The following is a 19903-nucleotide window of genomic DNA, read 5'->3' as shown; positions in this document are numbered from 1 at the left end:
CCATGCTGACTATGGTCTGTTTTATCATGTGCCTCCAAGTACCCCTAAACTACATCATCAACTCCCAACATCTTCCCAACCACTGAGGTCAGACCAACTGGCGTATAGTTTCCTTTCTTCTGCCCTTCACTCTTCTTGAATAGTGGAGTGACATTTGTAATTTTTCAGTCTTCTGGAACCATTCCAGAATCTAGTGATTCTTGAAAGATCATTACTAATCCTCCACAATCTCATCAGCCACCTCTTTCAGAACCCTGGGGAGTACACCATCTGGTCCAAATGACTTATCTTCTTTCAGACCTTTTCAGTTTCCTAAGAACCTTTTCTGACATCTGGAACTTTTACCATACTGCTAGTCTTCCACAGTGAAGACTGATACAAAATACTCAGTTTGTCCACCATTTCCTTGTCTCCCATTACTATCTCTCTAGCATCATTTTCCAGTGGTCCAATATCCACTCTCGCCTCTCTTTTACACTTTATGTATCTGAGGAATTCTTTAATATTACTGGCTCGTTTTCTTTCGAATTCCATCTTTCACTTAATGACTTTTTCTCTGTTGCCTTATTTTGGTTTTTAAAAGCTTTTCGATCCTCTGTAACTTCACACTAACTTTTGCTCTTATATGCCCTCTCTTTGGCTTTTATGTTGGCTTTGATTTCTCCTCTTAGCCATGGTTGTGTCATCTTTCTGAAAAACCCTGGTTTCCTTGGCTGCGTAATTCTAGGGAAGACTACCTCCGGCCCTGCCAGACTCGTGAGATTGAGAAATTCCTGCTTGTGTGGATGCTGTGTAATTTGCTATCCTGTTACAAATTGGTGTCACGAAATAACATACAGTACACTGCGGACGATTAAAGGAATTATATTTATGAATCTTAACTTAAGTAAAGAATAACAAAAACAAAAAGGCCCATTCTAATTAAATGGTTAAAAGTGCACAAGTTGGAGCTCATCTTGAACTTCTCTGTCACTTAGGAGCTGGGCCCTCATCAGCATGAGCGCCCACACCGCCTTCCAAATGTAGCCTGCAATCCATCTTGAACAAACGGGTACATTGGATCGTATGCTACCACCAATTCTCTCTTACCTTACTGTACCTCACAAAAAAAGCCTCTCGCTAATTGGATGGCATACATTCAACATCATCCCTTATCTTAAACAGTAAATCAAACAAGCCAAAATGGAGCAAGCTGAAAACAAGCAGCTCTTACAAAACTGCCAAAATGAAATACATACAGCATAACAATAAAAATATGAACCAGGGCATTACACTTCCTTTAGAATACTTCTTCCTCTTTGGGATGTATACATCCTGTGCCTTCCGAATTGCTTCCAGAAATTCCAGCCATTGCTGCTCTGCCATCCCTATCAGTGTTCTTTTCCAATCAGTTCTGGCCAACTTCTCGCTCTTGCCGCTGTATTTCCTTTCACTCCACTGTAATACTGAAACATCAGACCTCAGCTGCTTCTCCTCAAATTTCATGGTAAATTGTTGGTATTCTAGAGAGAGAGAGGAAGGGAGAGAAGTTAGCTCACAGCCATCTCTTGTTTAGGAATGAGCAATAAATTGTTGGGCCAGAGGGCATAGCTCCTATATAGAAGGATGTCTCTTTAGAACAGAGATGAGGACTTTTTTAGCCAGCGGGTTGCAAATCTGGAGTTTATTGCCACCAGTCGTTGTGGAGGCCAAGTTATCAGGAGGTTGCTGGTTCTTGATTAGTAAGAGTGTCAAAAGTTACAAGGAAAAGGCAGGAGAATGGGATTAATAGGGATAATAAAATGGCCATGATGAAATGGTGAAGCAAACTTGATGGGCCAGGTAGCCTACTTCTGCTGTTATGTATTACAATCTTATGGTATATTGCAGTGAGGGTGCTAGAAGAGTTATTAGAGGCAGATGCAATTACAAAGGTTTGGACAAGGTCATGGGCAAATGGGATTAGTGTAGGTTAGCATGATAAAAAGGCTATAAGATATAGAAGGGGTATTAGGCCATTTGGCCTGATGCGGGGGGAAAATAAGTATATTCCACCTGAGTGAGAAGAATCTGAATTGTGTGATGTTTGGAGATGAGTGAAGCACATGAATATAGAATGTAAGCAGATGTTTTGTTACAGAGAAGTACTTTTACAATTGTGTAGATCATTGGTGAGGCTACACCTGGAGTATTGGCCACAGCTTTACTTCATGTACCCAATAAATACATGAATTCAGATAATCTTAAACTTTGACTTTTTGTACTTTTGTTATTGTAAGAAACAGCATGTAAAGAAAGAAGGAATGAGTCACAGAAGATGCATGCCAAACCAAGCATCATCCTAGTAACAAACGAGAAAATCTGCAAATGTTGGATAATCAAACAAGCAACTCACACATAATGCTTGAGGGACTCAGCAGAACTGCTATGCATCCTAGTAAACATCATCTTCAGCGAGCCTCACCCAAGCCTCAACATTGTTTTAACAATGGGGCAACTAGAATTGAATGTGACACTCTAAATGCGCCTTCATCAGAGTTTTATAAATCTGTAACATAATTTCCTGGTTCCTGAGTTCTACCTCAGCTAATGATGGCAAGTAGGCCATATGTCTCCTTTACCACCCTATCAACCTGTGCAGCTGCTTTTAGGAACCAAGTACGTTGACTCCCAAGGTATCTTTGTTCATGCCGTTAGTATGGTGGATGTGACCAAGTAGTCTGGAAGCCCATTGGCGATTTAAGAAAACAAAAACTGGACTCTCCCTTTATGTTGGATCTTCCAAAATGCATCACACCACATTTTACATATTAGATGTACAGCATGGTAGCTGGCCCTTCTGGTCCAACATGCCTGTGCTGCTAAATTACAGCCATGTCACCAGTAAACCTACTAACCTGTAGGTCTCTGAAATGTGAGAGGAAATGTGCATGGGGAGACTAGTCTGCAATAAATGTCATTTGCATCTTTGTGCCCATATCTATATTTGAAATGTGAGAGGAAATGTGCATGGGGAGACTAGTCTGCAATAAATGTCATTTGCATCTTTGTGTCCATATCTATATTTGATATATATCCTTTAACAATCAGTACAATCCACCATGCCGCCAAATTTTGTGTCATCTGCAAATTTACTGACTCACCCTATCACACGTTCATTCAAATCTACATCTATGACAAACAGCAGATCTCAGTATGATCCTAATGGACTCCACTAGTCACAGAACCCTAGAATAAGACCCATCTACCACTATCCCATCAGACACTGGGTTACCTATTCACTTATATTTTTCAAGAGGCCATATGCTACCTTGTTCCTTACCTTGCAAGGTTTTGGCCTCTTAGCATGCTCTACTTCGGTCTCACGACCCCCTACGTCCTTCTCATTTAAATTGACACAGTATTCAGGATCACACTCATGTTCTCTACCTCTAAACGCAAGTTGCTGCCTTTGTCTTTGAGTCGTTCTGATTATCCTCTAGCTCTTAGTGAAGATGTATAATGGTTTGGGATTTTTTTTTTCTAATTCTACTTGCCAAGGACTTCTCATAACCCCTTCTAGCTATTCTACATCTCTTCTTGAATTCCCTTCTGGCTCCATCATAGTCCTCAAGTACCCTGTTTGGTTTTGCTTCCTAAGCCTTGCATCTGCTTCCTTATCCTTGACTAAATCGGCTACCTCTCTCTTCATCCATGGTTCAGGTTTACGTTCCCCTCATTATTTTATGCCTCTCCTTTTATTTCCTTTACTTTACTTGAACCCCTACCCCCTCCCAGCTCTCTGATTTGCTATCCTATCTAAGGAATTATTTTAGGCTAATGATTGAGGCAGTTAAACACTAATACATCATTGGTCACATACTTCCAATCACAAGCATGACCCTCTGCATTCACCTATGCTTCAGTGATCAAACTAATTTTCCATCCAATTTGTCAATTTGTTCTGAAATCCATGAGTTCTAACCGTTTGGACCAGTTGCGATCGTGTCAAAAGTTTTAGTGAACCATAAAATCGTAACAGCATGAAAACAGGCTAATTGGCTCAACTCATCAATCAATTAGTGAACACCGACTGAGTAAATCCCATTACCCACTTGTAATCCATAACCATCTATGCTAAAGTGATTCAAATATTCATATTAAATGTTAAATTAACAGGTTAAATCCGTCAGAAACCCAGCTTCCTTACTTGATCTTGTAATTCCATATCTCTCAGTAATGTACTTTTTAGCCTCCTCAGCTTCAGGGGAATAAAAGATCCAGACTTTCCAGCATCTCCTCATGGTGAAGGAAAGGAAACCTGTTCTTTGAAGAAGAGCATCACTGATGATGTTCAAAGAACAGGGTTTACTGTCCTCTATCATTGAGGCTACTTTCATCTATGTCTCCTCCACTTCCCGGTCATCCACCCTCACCATATCTTCCTGCTGCCTTAACAGGGACAGAGTTCTTTTTGTCTTCGTCTATCAACACATGAGCCTCTACATCCAGCACATTATTCTCCCCAATATCCACCATCTACACCAGGATCCTATCACAAAATGCATCTTTACTTCCCCCACTTTCTGCTTTCTGCAGGGATCGTTCCCTCTGTGATTCCCATGTCCATTTGTGTCTCCCCACTAATCTTTTTCCTGGCACTTTTCATTTCAAGTGGAAGAAATGTTAACACCTGCCCATTTACCTCCTCCCTCACCTCCATTCTGGGCCCCAAACACTCCTTCCAAGTAAGGCTACACTTCACCTGTGTTTCTGTTGGGGTCATCTAATGTATCAGATGGTCCTGATGTGATCTTCTCTACGTTAGTGAGACCCAATGTAAATTGTTGAGGACCTTCGTCCATATATAAAAAGCGGGATTTCCTGGTGGCCAACCATTTTCATTATAATCCCATTCCTATTCTGACCTGTCTGTTCCTGGCTTCCTGTACTGCTATGTTGAGGCCACTGATTAGAACAGCAACACCTCATACTCCATGTGTACCTCCAAACTAATAGCATGATCATCAATTTCTCTAATCTGGCTATTTCCCCTCCCCCTTCCCTGTTCAGTTTCACCACTCTGCCTCTCTTTTTGCCTCTCCTCTTCGCCTACCTATCACCTCCCCTTGGTGCACCTCCTTCCCTTTCTCCCATGATCCCTTCTCTCCTATCAGATTCCTTCTTCTCCAGCCCTTTTCCACCTATCACCTTCCAACTCCCTTCTTCACACCTAATTTTGGCCTCTTCCCTGTTCCTTTCCAGTCCTGATGAAGGGTCTCGATCCAAAATCCCGACTGTTTATTTATTTTTCTTGATGCTGCCTGGTCTGCTGATTTCCTCCAGTATTTTATGTGTTGCTTTCGATCCATTTTGCCAGCTTGCCCCAGATCACATGGGTCGGATCCTCACATTTGTGGGACCTTGAAGACTTGCTTAGGTCCATGTAACCATATTTATTCCACTGATTTCATCAGTACACTTTTGTTCTTCAAAAAATTTGTCAGATTGGTCACACAGGACCCGACTTTCTGTGATATTTAATCCTCTCCCTTGTAATTCTTTCCACTGTCTTCCCTACCACTGATGGGCACATAGGTGGATAGTTAGCTGCTCGTCCCTTCTGTTTTTCTTGGAAAGGAGGACAATTTTTTCTGTCCTCCAGTTATCTAGTACCTCACTTATAGTCAATTAAAGATATAGAGAAAAAGCTGTCAGCAATTTCTGTTGCTGAGCGGCAGCAATCTCTTCCCTTTCTTGTGCTGTTCTGACATGCGCTCCAAACAGTCTTCATTAAAATAGGGTTTTCTGATGGATGACAGAGCAGTATATATAGAAACGTAGAAATCCTACAGCACAATACAGGCCCTTCGGCCCACAAAGCTGTGCCGAACATGTCCTTACCTTAGAACTATCTAGGCTTAACCATAGCCCTCTTTTTCTAAGCTACATGTATACATCCAGGAGTCTCTTAAAATACACTATCGTTTCCACCACCGCCGCCAGCACGCCATTCCATGCACTCACCACCCTCTGCATCAAAAAAAACTTAGCCCAGACATCTCCTCTATACCTACTTCCAAGCACTTTAAAATATGCCCTCTCTTGCTAGTCATTTCAGCCTCTTGAAAAAGCCTCTGACGATCCACACGATCAGTGCCTCTCATTATCTTGTACACCTCTATGAGGTCACCTCACATCCTCTATCGCTCCAAGGAGAAAAGACCAAGTTCACTCAACCTATTCTCATGAGGCATGCTCCCCAATCCAGGCAACATTCTTGAAAATCCCCTTTGCACCCTTTCTATGGTTTCCACATCCTTCCTGTAGTATGGCGACCAGAACTGAGGACGGTACTCCAAATGGGGTTTGACCAGGGACCTATATAGTTGTAATATTACCTCTCGACTCCTAAACTCAATCCTACAATTGATGAAGGCCAATACACTGTATGCCTTCTTAATGACAGAGTCAACCTACGCAGCAGCTTTGAGTGTCCTGTGGACTCAAACTCCAAGATCCCTCTGATCCTTTATGCTTACCATTAATACTATATTCTGTCGTCATATTTGACCTACCAAAATGAGCCACCTCACACTTATCTTTATTCTAGGTCTTTATTCTTTGGAGTGTAAAAGGTTGAGGGGGGACTTGATAGAGGTATTTAAAATTATGAGGGGGATATATAGAGTTGACGTGGATAGGCTTTTTCCATTGAGAGTAGCAGAGATTCAAACGAGGGCATGAGTTGAGGGTTAAGGGGCAAAAGTTTAGGGGTAACACAAGGGGGAATTCCTTTACTCAGAGAGTGGTAGCTGTGTGGAACGAGCTTCCAGTAGAAGTGGTAGAGGCAGGTTCGATTTTGTCATTTTTTTAAAAAAGTAGATAGGTATATGGACAGGACAGGAAAGGAATGGAGGGTTATGGGCTGAGTGCAGGTAGTTGGGACCAGGTGAGAGTAAGCGTTTGGCACGGACTAGAAGGGCCGAGATGGCCTGTTTCTGTGCTGTAATTGTTATATGGTTATCTGGGTTGCACTCCACCTGCCACTTCTCAGCCCAGTTTTGTATCCAGTCAATGTCCCGCTGCAACCTCTGACAGCCCTCCACACTATCCACAACACCCCCGACCTTAGTGTCATCAACAAATTTACTAACCCATCCCTCCACTTCTTCATACAGGACATTTAGAAAAATCATGAAGTGCAGGGGTCCCAGAACAGATCCCTGAGGCACACCATTGGTCACTGACCTCCATGCAGAATATGACCCGTCTACAACCACTCTTTGTCTCCTGTGGGCAAGCCAGTTCTGGACCCATAAAGCAGTGTTCCTTTTGATCCCATATAACAATTACAGCATGGAAGCAGACCATCTAGGTCCTTCTAGTCCGTGCCGAACGCTTACTCTTGCCTCGTCCCATTGACCTGCACTCAGCCCATAACCCTCCATTCCTTTCCTGTCCATATACCTATCCAATTTTTTTAAAATGTCAGTATCATACCTGCCCCTACCACTTCTACTGGAAGCTCGTTCCACACAGCTAACACTCTCTGAGTAAAGAAGTTACCCCTCGTGTTACCCCTAAACTTTTGCCCCCTAACTCTCATGTCCTCTTGTTTGAATCTCCCGTATGCTCAATGGAAAAAGCCTATCCTCGTTAACTCTATCCCCCTCATAATTTTAAATACCTCTATCCAGTCCCACCCCCCCCCCCCCCAACCTTCTACGCTCCAAAGAATAAAGACCTAACTTGTTCAACCTTTCTCTGTAACTTAGGTGCTGAAACCCAGGTAACATTCTAGTAAATCTCCCCTGTACCCTCTCTATTTTGTTGACATCTTTCCTTTAATTTGGTGACCAGAACTGTACACAATACTCCAAATTTGGCCTCACCAATGCCTCATACAATTTTAACATAACATCCCAACTCCTATACTCAATGTTCTTGATTTATAAAGGCCAGCATACCAAAAGCTTTCTTCACCACCCTATCCACATGAGATTCCACCTTCAGGGAACTATGCACCATTATTCCTAGATCACGCTGTTCTACTGCATTCTTCAATGCCCTACCATTTACCATGTATGTCCTATTTGGATTATTCCCACCAAAATGTAGCACCTCACACTTACCAGCATTAAACTCCATCTGCCATCGTTCAGCCCACTCTTCTAACTGGCCTAAATCTCTCTGCAAGCTTTGAAAACCTACTTAATTATCCACAACGCCACCTATCGTAGTATCATCTGCATATTTACTAATCCAATTTACCACCCCATCATCCAGATCATTAATGTATATGACAAACAACATTGCACCCAGTACAGATCCCTGAGGCACACCACTAGTCACCGGCCTTCAACCTAACAAACAGTTATCCACCACTACTCTCTGGCATCTCTCATACAGCCACTGTTGAATCCATTTTACTATTTCAATATTAATACCTAACGATTGAACCTTCCTAACTAACCTTCTGTTTGTAACCTTGTCAAAGGCCTTACTGAAGTCCATATAGACAACATCCACTGCTTTACCCTCGTCAACTTTCCTAGTAACCTCTTCAAATAATTCAATAAGATTTGTCAAACATGACCTTCCACGCACAAATCCATGTTGACTGTTCCTAATCAGACCCTGTCTATCCAGATAATTATATATACCATCTCTAAGAATACTTTCCATTAATTTACCCACCACTGACGTCAAACTTACAGGCCAGTAAATGCTAGGTTTACTCTTAGAACCCTTTTTAAACTATGTAACCAATGAGCACATGCCAATTCTCCGGCACCATCCCCGTTTCTAATGACATTTGAAATATTTCTGTCAGAGCCCCTGCTATTTCTACACTAACTTCCCTCAAGGTCGTAGGAAATATCCTGTCAGGATCTGGAGACTTATCCACTTTTATGTTCTTTAAATTTTATATTCTTTAAAAGCACCAGTACTTCCTCTTCTTTAATCATCATAGTTTTCATAACTACCCTACTTGTTTCCCTTACTTTACACAATTCAATATCCTTCTCCTTAATGAATACCGAAGAAAAGAAATTGTTCAAAATCTCCCCCATCTCTTTTGATTCCACATATAGCTGTCCACTCTGATTCTCTAAGGGACCAATTTTATCCCTCACTATCCTTTTGCTATTATTATAACTGTAGAAATCCTTTGGATTTATTTTCACCTTAATTGCCAAAGCAACCTCGTATCTTCTTTTAGCTTTTCTAATTTCTTTCTTAAGATTCTTTTTACATTCTTTATATTCCTCGAGCACCTCATTTACTCCATGCTGCCTATATTTATTGTAGATATCTCTCTTTTTCCTAACCAAGTTTCCAATATCCCTTGAAAACCATGGCTCTCTCAAACTTTTAACCTTTCCTTTCAACCTAACAGGAACATAAAGATTCTGTACCCTCAAAATTTTACCTTTAAGTGACCTCCATTTCTCTATTACATCCTTCCCATAAAACAAATTATCCCAATCCACTCCTTCTAAATCCTTTTGTATCTTCTCAAAGTTAGCCTTTCTCCAACGAAAAATCGCAACCCTGGGTCCAGACCTATCCTTCTCCATAATTATATTGAAACTAATGGCATTGTGACTACTGGACACGAAGTGCTCCCCAACACATACCTCTGTCACCTGACCTATCTCATTCCCTAATAGGAGATCCTACACTGTCTCTTCTCTACTTGGTACCTATGTATTGCTGCAAAAAACTATCCTGCACACATTTTACAAACTCCAAACCATCCGTCCCTTTTACAGAATGGGCTTCCCAGTCCATGCGTTGAAAATTAAAATCTCCCACAATCACAACCTTGTGCTTACTACAAGTGTCTGCTATCTCTTTACAAATTTTCTCCTCTGATTCTCACTCCCCATTAGGTGGTCTACAATACACCCCTGTAAGTGTTACTATACCTTTCCCATTCCTCAGTTCCACCCAAATAGTCTCCGAGCCCTCTGATCTATCCTGCCAAAGCACTGCTGTAATATTTTCTCTGACAAGCAATGCAAAACCTCCCCCTGTTGCCCCTCCAATTCTATCACACCTGAAGCAATGAAATTCAGGAATATTTAATTGCCTATCACACCCCTCCTGCAACCATGTTTCTGTAATAGCAACATCATCATATTTCCATGTATCAATCCATGCTCAAAGCTCATCCACCTTTCTTACAATGCTCCTAGCATTAAAATAAATGCATTTAAGAAATTCTTCACCTTTTACTCTGTTTATCCCTAACGGTGCAAACAACTTTACTGTCTTTTCCTTACTTCTCCCCTATATCTTTGGTCTGAGCACTCCCCTTCTCTATCATATGCATATCCTCCCTCACACACTGTCTGCAAGCTTTCTCTATTTGTGAACTAACCTCCTCTCTCCTAGTCTCTGCAATTTGATTCCTACCCCCCAACCATTCTAGTTTAAAGTCTCCCCAGTAGCCTTAGCAAATCTCCCCACGAGGATATTGATCCCCCTAGGATTCAAGTGCAACGTCTTTTTTGTACAGGTCACACCTGCCCCAAAAGACGTCCCAATGATCCAGAAACTTGAATCCCTGCCCCTTGCTCCAATCCCTCAGCCACGCATTTATCCTCCACCTCATTCCATTCCTACTCTCACTGTCGTGTGGCACAGACCATAATCCCGAGATTACTACCTTTGTGGTCCTTCCTCTCAACTCCCTTCCTAACTCCCTTATTCTCCTTTCAGGACCTCTTCCCTTTTCCCACCTCAGTCATTGGTACCTATATGTACCACGACCTCTGGCTCCTCACCCTCCCACTTCAGGATATCTTGGACGCAATCAGAAACATTCCGGACCCTGGCACCAGGGAGGCAAACTACCATCCGGGTCTCCTGACTGTGTCCACAGAATCGCCTGTCTGACCCCCTAACTATCGAGTCCTCTATTACTACTGCCTTCCTCTTCCTTTCTTTACCCTACCCCCCCCCCCCCCCCCCGTAGTAATCAAACATGAATATTTATTGTCAAGGGGTACAGCCACTGGGGTACTCTCTAGTACCCAACTCTTCCCCTTCCCTCTCCAAACTGTGACGCACTTGTCTGCCTCCCATGGCCTGGTGTGACCACCTGCCTGTAACTCCTCTCTATCAACTAGGAGAGCTCTATCATCCGATGACTCCTTACTTCCTCAATAAGCCTTGCATGGGGTACCTTATCAAATGCTGTGCTAAAATCCATATACACTACATCTACGGCTCTACCTTCATCAATGTGTTTAATCTGATCCTCAAAAAATTCAATCAGGGTCATAAGGCATGACCTGCCTTTGACAAAGCCATGCTGACGATTCCTACTCATATTATGCCTCTCCAAATGTTCATAAATCCTGCCTCTCAGGACCTTCTCCATCAATTTACCAACCACTGAGGTAAGAGTCTATAATTTCCTGGGCTGTGTCTACTCTTTCCTGAATAAGGGAACAACATCCGCAGTCCTCCGGAACCTCTCCCCTCCTCATTGATGATGCAAAACTCATGGCTGAGCAGTCTCCTCCCTCACTTCCCATTGTAGCCTCGGGTACATTTCGTCTGGTCCTGGTGACCTATCCAACTTGAAGCTTTTCAGTCTACTTCAAGTCATCTCTACAATTGCCAATATCCTTTTCCATAGTGAATACTGAAGCAAAGTATTTATTAAGTACCTCTGCCGTCTCATCCGGTTCCATACACACTTTTCCACTGTCACACTTGATTGGTCCTATTCTCTCACATCTTACCCTCTTGCTCTTTACATACTTGTAGAATTCCTTGGGGCTTTCCTTAATCCTGTCTGCCAAGGCCTTCTCATGGCCCCTTCTGGCTCTCCTAATTTCGTTCTTAAGTTCCTTCTGGCTAGCCTTATAATCTTCTAGATCTCTATCATTACCTAGTGTTTTAAACCTTTTGTATGTTCTTCCTTTCTTCTTGACTAGATTTACAACAGCCTTTGTACACTACGATTCCTGTACCCTACCATCCTTTCCCTGTCTCATTGGAACGTATCTACGCAGAACCCCACTCAAATATTCCCTAAACATTTGCCACATTTCCTCCATAAGTTTCCTTCAGAACATCTGTTTCCAAGTTATGCTTTCAAGTTCCTCCAATTAAAGGTTTCCCTAACTTGTCTGTTCCTATCCCTCTCCAATGCTATGGTAAAGGAAATAGAATTGTGATCACTATTTCCAAAATGCTCTCCCACTGAGAGACCTGACACCTGACCAGGTTAATTTCCCAATACCAGAGCCTCTCCTCTTGTAGGCTGATTTACATATTGTGTCAAGAAACCTTCCTGAACATACCTAACAAACTCTACCCCATCTAAATCCCTCGCTCTAGGGAGATGCCAATCAATATTTGGGAAATTAAAACCTCCCACCACAACAACCCTGTTATTATTACTCCTTCCCAGAATCTGTCTCCCTATCTGCTTCTCGATGTCCCTGTTACTATTGGCTGGTCTATAAAAAAACACCCAGTAGAGTTATTGACCCCTTCCCATTCCTAACTTCCACCTGCAAAGACTCGGTAGACTGCCCCTCCATAACTTCCTCCTTTTCTGCAGCCATGACACTATCTCTGATTAACAATGCCATGCCCCCACCTTTTGCCTCCCTCTCTGTCCTTTCTGAAATGTCTAAAGCCTGACACTTGAAGTAAACATTCCTGGTCCTGCACCAACCAAGTCTCTGTAATGGCCACAACATCCAAGTGCTGATCCATGCTCTAAGCTCATCCACTTTATTCATAATACTCTTTGCATTAAAATAGACACATCTCAAACCATCGGTCTTTATGCATCCCTTCTCTAAAACCTGCCTATCCTGCTTGTCCCCAAGCTTTCTCTATTTGTGAGCCAACCTCCCTTTCCTCTGTCACTTCAGTTCGGTTCCCAACCCCCAGCAATTCTAGGTTAAACTCTTCCCAATAGCCTTTGGAAATCTCCCCGCCAGGATATTGGTCCCCCTTATTGTAAAGGTCACACCTGCCCCAGAAGAGGTCCCAATGATCCAGAAATCTGAATCCCTGCCCCCTGCTCCAATCCCTCAGCCAGACATTTATCCTCCATCTCATTCTATTTCTATACTCACTGTCACATGGGATAGGCAGTGATCCCGAGATGACTACCTTTGTGGTCCTGCTTCCCAACTTCCTTCCCAACTCCCTGTAGTCTACTTTCAGGACCTCCTCCCTTTTCCTATCTATGTCGTTGGTACCAATATGTACCATGACCTCTGGCCGTTCTCCTTCCCATTTCAAGGTATCGTGGACATGATCAGAAACATCCCGGACTCTGGCATCTGGGAGGCAAACTGCCATCCGCGTTTCTTTCCTGTGTCCACAGAATTGCTTGTCTGACCCCCTAACTAGAGAGTCCCCTGTCACTGCTGCCATCCTCTTCCTTTCCCTGCCTTTCTGGGCCACAGGGCCAAACTCTGTGCCAGAGGCGCAACCACTGTTGCTTCCCCCAGATAGCCAGTCTCCCCCAGCAGTTCTCAAACAGGAGTTGATGTTGTTAAGGGGGACAGCCATTGGGGTGCTCTCTAGCACCTGCTTCTTGCCCTTCCCTCTCCTGCCTGTTACCCACTTATCTGTCTCCCCAGACCACGGAGTGACTACCTGCCTATAGCTCCTTTGTATCACCTCCTTACTCTCCCTGACCAGACTAAGGTCATCGAGCTGCATCTCCAGTTCCTTAACGCAGTTCCTAAGGAGCTGCAGCTTGACACACCTCCCACATCTGACACCGAGCACAGATAACCTACCTTGCCTCGACCCGTTATTGCCAAAGCCTCATTGGGGCAAAGCCTTCTTACTCTGTCTCTCTCTCCCTCTCTTCCAACGCCCGCTCTGTAAAGCTGTCTTCTTTTAAACTCTTCCTGCTGTTCTCACTGGCCAACCTCCATGTACTTGCACAGTCGTGCCCCGTTCTAACTGCTGAAGAAATATGGTGGGTCATGAGGTTGCAGAATAATAACTGAACATACTTCTGATGGCTCACAATGTTTCATGGATGCCAGGCTCTGAGGTGTTAGATCTGTTCAAAGTCTGCCCAATTTAGCATAGTGGTATTGCCACACAAGATGTTAGTGTACTTTTACAGTAGAAATGTGATTTTATTTTCATAAGCACTGTGCAGTGGTCACTCCTAACTGTACTGTCATGAGCAGGTGCATCTGAGATAAGATGATTGACAAGAAGATAATCAAGTAGGTTTCCCCTCACCTCCTGCTGCAGACCTAGTCAAACAGCGTTGCCCTTTAGAACTGAGCCAGGTTAGTCAGTGGTAGTGCTACGGAGATACTCTTGGTGATGAGCACCCAACCAATGTGCATCTGTATCATTCTCATTGCTTCCAAGTGATATTCTACATGGAATGGTATTGATTCATCAGCAGAGGGGAGGGGTGATAGGTGGATCAACAGAACATTTCCTTGCCCAAGTTTATCCTGATGTCTTGGTGTTCAGGACACCAAGGAGAGTTCCCTCCTAACTGTAGGCCATCATGCTGCTGTTTCTGCTGTGTTTGTCTTGCTGTAGAACAGGGCATAGCAAGGGATTGAGATGGTGGTTTCTGACAAGTTGTCTGTAAGATGTGATTCCATAAGTATGACCATGTCAGAGTGTTTGCTTTACCACTCAGTGAGACAACTCACCCGTTTTTGGCCCTCAGATATTAGTAAGGAGGTCTCTGCAGGGTGGACAGGGCAGATTTTGGAGTCCATAAGGTATAGGAACAGAATTAGGCAATTGGCCTATTGAGTTTGCTCCACCATTACATCGTAGCCCAGCCCCAATCTTCAACTATCTCCCTGTATCTCTTCATGCCCTGACCTATCAAGAATCTATCAGCACACAAAATGCTGGTGGAACACAGCAGGCCAGGCAGCATCTATAGGAAGAAGCACTGTCGACGTTTCGGGCTGAGACCCTTCGTCAGGACTAACTGAAAGGAAAGATAGTAAGAGATTTGAAGTGGGGGGGAGAATGCGAAATGTTAGGAGAAGACCGGAGGGGGTGAAGTGAAGCTAAGAGCTGGAAAGGTGATTGGCAAAAGAAATACTGAGCTAGAGAAGGGAAAGGATCATGGGATAGGAGGCCCAGGGAGAAAGGAAGGGGGAGGGGAGCACCAGAGGGAGGTGGAGAACAGGCAGAGTGATGGGCAGAGAGAGAACAAAAAGGGGAGGGGAAAAAATAAATAAATCAGGGATGGGGTAAGAAAGGGAGGGTGGGCATTAATGGAAGTTAGAGAAGTCAGTTGTTCATGCCATCAGGTTGGAGGCTACCTAGACGGTATATAAGATGTTCTTTCAACCTGAGTGTGGCTTCATCTTGACAGTAGAGGAGGCCATGGATAGACATATCAGAATGGGAATGGCATGTGGAATGAAAATGTATGGCCACTGGGAGATCCCGTTTTCTCTGGCGGACAGAGTGTAGATGTTCAGCGAAATGGTCTCCCAGTCTGCGTCGTGTTTTGCTGAACACCTACGCACTGTCCGCCAGAGAAAGTGTGATCTCCCAGTGGCCACATATTTTAATTCCAAGTCCCATTCCCATTCTCATATGTCTATCCATGGCCTCCTCTACTGTCAATATGAAGCCACACATTCTTGAAGTGAATGGTAACGTCACATTTCCCTTCCTCACCACAGACTCAACCTGCAAATTAACCTTTAGGGGATCCTGCACAAGGACTTTCCAAGTTTCTCTGCACCTCAGTTTTTTGTATGTTCTCACCATTTCAAAAATTGTCAGCTCTTTCATTTCTTCTACCAAAGTATATGACCATACACTTCCCGACACTGTATTTCATTTGCCATTTATTTGCCCATTCTATAATCTAAGTCCTTCTATAGCTTCTCTATTTCCTCAAAACAGCCTGTCTCTCCACCTATCTTCTTTATCATCGGTAATCTTTGAACAAAGCCATTAATTCCATCATCAAATTTATTGACATATACTGTAATGCAAAACAAATCGGTCCCAACACAAACCCCTGTGGAACCCCACTAGTCACTAGAATTCCACCAGAAAAGTCTCCCTTTATTCACACACTTTGCCTCCTATCAATCAGCCACTGCTTTATCCATGCTGGAATCTTTCCTGTAATACCATGGGCTTTTAGCTTGTTAGGCAGCCTCATGTGTGGCATCTTCTCAAATGGTTACTGAAAATCCAAATACAAACCATTGACCAGTACTCCTTTGTGATCCTGCTTGTAATTTCTTCAAAGAACTCCGACAGATTTTTCAGGCAAGATTTTCCCTTGAGGAAACCATGCTGACCGCAGCCTATTCAAGTGCCCCAAAACCACATCTTTAGTAATTGACTCCAACATTTTTAAATTGTCTATTCCTCTACCTTTGCCTTTCCTATAATCATTGTGTGGCTCGTACTTGGTGACTGACTAATGTGTTTTAACTTTTCAGGGGAAGTTTCTGATTCAGAAAGGAGTAGCTCATCTTCAAGCTCTGAGTCTTCATCCTCATCAGAAGAGGAGGAGTTCCACGATGGCTATGATGATGACCTCATGGGTGATGAGGAGGATAGAGCAAGGTTGGAACAAATGACTGAGAAGGAACGTGAACAAGAACTCTACAACCGGATAGAGAAACGAGAGGTGCTGAGGCGTAGGTAAGATGCTGTATAGAGGATCTTTTACACTAAAGAATGTTACAGAATACAAATCAGGTTTAATAATCACTGGCAAATCTTGTAAAATTTGTTGTTTGGCGGCAGCAGTAAAATGCAGTATATAATTAAAAAAAAAACTATATTACAATAAGAAAAAATTGCATCAAACTTTAATAAATAGTGCAAAAAGAGAGCAAATAAACAGTTGTGAGGTAGTGCACTTGAGTTCATTGTCCATTCAGAAATCCAATGGCAGATGGGAAGAAGCTGTTTCTAAAATGTTGAGTGTATCTCTTCAACCCCAGTACCACTCATTGATGGTAACAGTGAGAAGAAGGCATGACCTGAGAGATCGGGGTCTTTAATTATAGATGTATCCTTTTTGAGGCATCGACTTTGAAGATGATCCTTGATGCTGGGGATGCTAGTGCTCATGATGGAGCTGGCTGAGTTTGCAATTTTCTGCAGTAATTTTCGATCTTGTGCAGTGGCCCCTCCATACCAGAGGGTGATGCAATCAGTTCACATGCTACATGATACTTCTGTAAAAATTTGAGAGTCTTTGGTGACATACCACATCACCTCAAACTCCGAGTGAAATCGTCACTATAGTGCCTTCTCTGTAATTGCATCAAGGCCCAAGATAGATCCTCGGAGATGTTGACAATCAGGAACTTGAAACTGCCCTGCCTGCACCCCCCGTACAGTGCCTGTAAAATGTATCCCCCTGTACAGTTTCTTTAAATATATTCTGTACCCCATACAGTGCCAAAAAAATGCTTCCCCCCCCCCCACCATACAGTGCTTATAAAATGTCCTCCAACTGCTGTACAGTGCCTCTAAAATGTATTCCTTCCCCCGAACGATGCTTGTATAATGTCTCTCCCCCCCCCCCGTACATTGTCTCTAAACTGTATCCCCCCCTTACAGTGCCTATAAAATATATTCCCCCCCATACAGTGCATGTTAAATGTACCCCCCTCATACAGTGCCTATAAAATGTCCCCCCGTATAGTGCCTGTAAAATGTCCCCCAACTCCTGTACAGTGCCTCTAAAATGTATTCCCTCCCCTGTACAGTGCCTATAAAATGTCCCGCAACTCCCGTACATTAATGTATTCCCTATAAAATATAGTCCCTCCCCGTACATTGCCTCTAAACTGTATCCCCCCTTACAGTGCCCATAAAATATACTTCCCCCCCGTACAATGCATGTTAAATGTACCCCACTTGTACAATGCCTATAAAATGTCCCCCCGTACATTGCCTGTAAATGTCCCCCTGTACAATGACTGTAAAATGTCCCCCCCTCCTCATGCGGTGCCTGTAAAATGTCCCTGCCCCGTACTGTGCCTGTAAAATGTGCCCCCCTGTAGTGTGCCTGTAAAATGTATCACCCCCGTACAGTGCCTGTAAAATGTATCTCCCCCGTACAGTGCCTGTCATATGTATCCCCTGTACTGTGCCTGTAACATGTATCCCCCGTACAGTGCCTGTAAAATGTATTATCTCGTACAGTGCCTCTTCACTGTATTTCTCCTCCCCCCCGTGTTGTGCCTATAAAATGTATTCTCCCACCACCCCCCTTAAAATGTTTCTACATTGTCCCCTATGCGGTGCCAGTAAAATGTTGTCTCTCCCCCCACCCCCCACCCCCCCGGATGTTTTCATTTTTTTTTATTGTTTTATGACTGAATCAAGGTGGATTAAATTTGAATTTTTTTGATACTGATCAGCAAAAAAAGTCTTTCATGTCAGTGAAAACAGACCCTTCAAAGTTATATAAATTAATTATGAATATAAAATACAAAACAACTGTTTGCATAAATATTCACTCTTTTCAAGTCAGTATTTAGTAGATGGATGTTTGGTAGCAATTTCAGCCTTGAGCCTGTGTGGGTAGATCTCTATCAGCTTTGCACATCTGGACACTGCAATTTTACTCCATTCTTCTTTATAAAACTGCTCAAGCTCTGTTAGATTGCATAGGGATTGTGAGTGAACGGCCCTTTTCAACTCCAGCCACAAATTCTCAATTGAATCAAGGTCTGGGCTCTCACTTGGCCACTCCAGGACATTAACTTTGTTGATTTTCAGCCTTTCCTGTTAGCTTTGGCTTTATGTTTTGAGGTCATTGTCTTGCTGGAAAACATATTTTCTCCCAGGTCGCAATTCTCTTGCAGACTGCATCAGGTTTTCCTCCAGGAATTCCCTGTAATTTGCTGCATTCATTTTGCCCTCTACCTTCACAAGCTTCCAGGGTCTGCTGCAGTGAAGCATCACCACAGCATGATGAAGCCAATCACCATGTTTTATGGTAGGAATGGTGTGTTTATGATGATGTGCGGTGTTTAGTCTGATGGCCAAAACGCTTAATTTTAGTTTTATCAGACCATAGAATCTTCTTCCAGCTAACTTCAGAGTCTCCCACATGCCTTCTTGCAAACTCTAGCTGAGTTTTCTGTGAGTTTTTTTTTTCAACAGTGGCTTTCGCTTTGCCACTTTTCCATAAAGCTGTGGGTGGTGAAGCACTGGGGCAACAGTTGTTGTATGCACAATATCTCCCACAAGAAGCTTGTAACTCCTCCAGAGTTGTTGTAGGTCACTTTGTGGCCTCCCTCACTAATCCCCTTCTTTCACAGTCACTCAGTTTTTGAGGATAGCTTACTATAGGCAAATTTACAGTTGTGCTATATTCTTTCCATTTCTTGTTGATTGACTTAACTGTACACTGAGAGATGTTCAGAGACTTAGAAATGTTCTTGTATCCATCTCCTGTTGTGTTTTTCAACAATGTTCTTGCTTAGTTGCTTGGAATGTTCTTTTGTCTTCATAGTGTAGTTTTTGCCAGGATACTGACTTACCAGCAGTTGGACCTTCCAGATATAGGTGTATTTTTACTACAATCAATTGAAAGGCTTTGACTGCACATGGTGACCTCAATTTCACTAATTATGTGACTTCTAAAATCAGTTGGCTGTACCAGTGGTGATTTGGTGTGTCATATTAAAGGGGTTGAATACTTGTGCAATCTATTATTTTGTTTTTATATTTGTAATTCCATTTAGTTCTTTTGTAGAGATCTGTTTTCACTTTGACATTGAGTCTTTTTCTGTTGATCAGCGTCAAAAAATGCCAAATTAAATCCACTGATTCAATGTTGTAAAACAATAAAACATGAATTCTTCCAAAGGGAGTGAATACATCTTATAGGCACTGTAGCTTAGTTTTAAGTGACTGACCCCCTTGTATCTATGTCTGTGTTTGAAACTCTTCCACTCAT

At 42.9% G+C, this 19903-nt stretch overlaps 1 protein-coding gene across 3 annotated transcripts in view; it reads left to right on the top strand.

The window, feature by feature from the left end:
- rtf1 (RTF1 homolog, Paf1/RNA polymerase II complex component) overlaps positions 1 to 19903 on the top strand; it is a 207508-nt gene that overhangs the window by 68674 nt on the left and 118931 nt on the right. For all 3 annotated transcript variants that reach the window (XM_073040540.1, XM_073040539.1, XM_073040538.1), the window contains one exon: positions 16416 to 16620. In XM_073040540.1, the coding sequence (XP_072896641.1) occupies positions 16416 to 16620 (205 nt within the window). The remainder of the gene's footprint in view (positions 1 to 16415; positions 16621 to 19903) is intronic.

The sequence above is a fragment of the Hemitrygon akajei genome, chromosome 3, assembly GCF_048418815.1.
Source record: "Hemitrygon akajei chromosome 3, sHemAka1.3, whole genome shotgun sequence".
Taxonomy (NCBI): domain Eukaryota; kingdom Metazoa; phylum Chordata; class Chondrichthyes; order Myliobatiformes; family Dasyatidae; genus Hemitrygon; species Hemitrygon akajei.
This window is presented reverse-complemented; position numbering and strand designations above follow the sequence as displayed.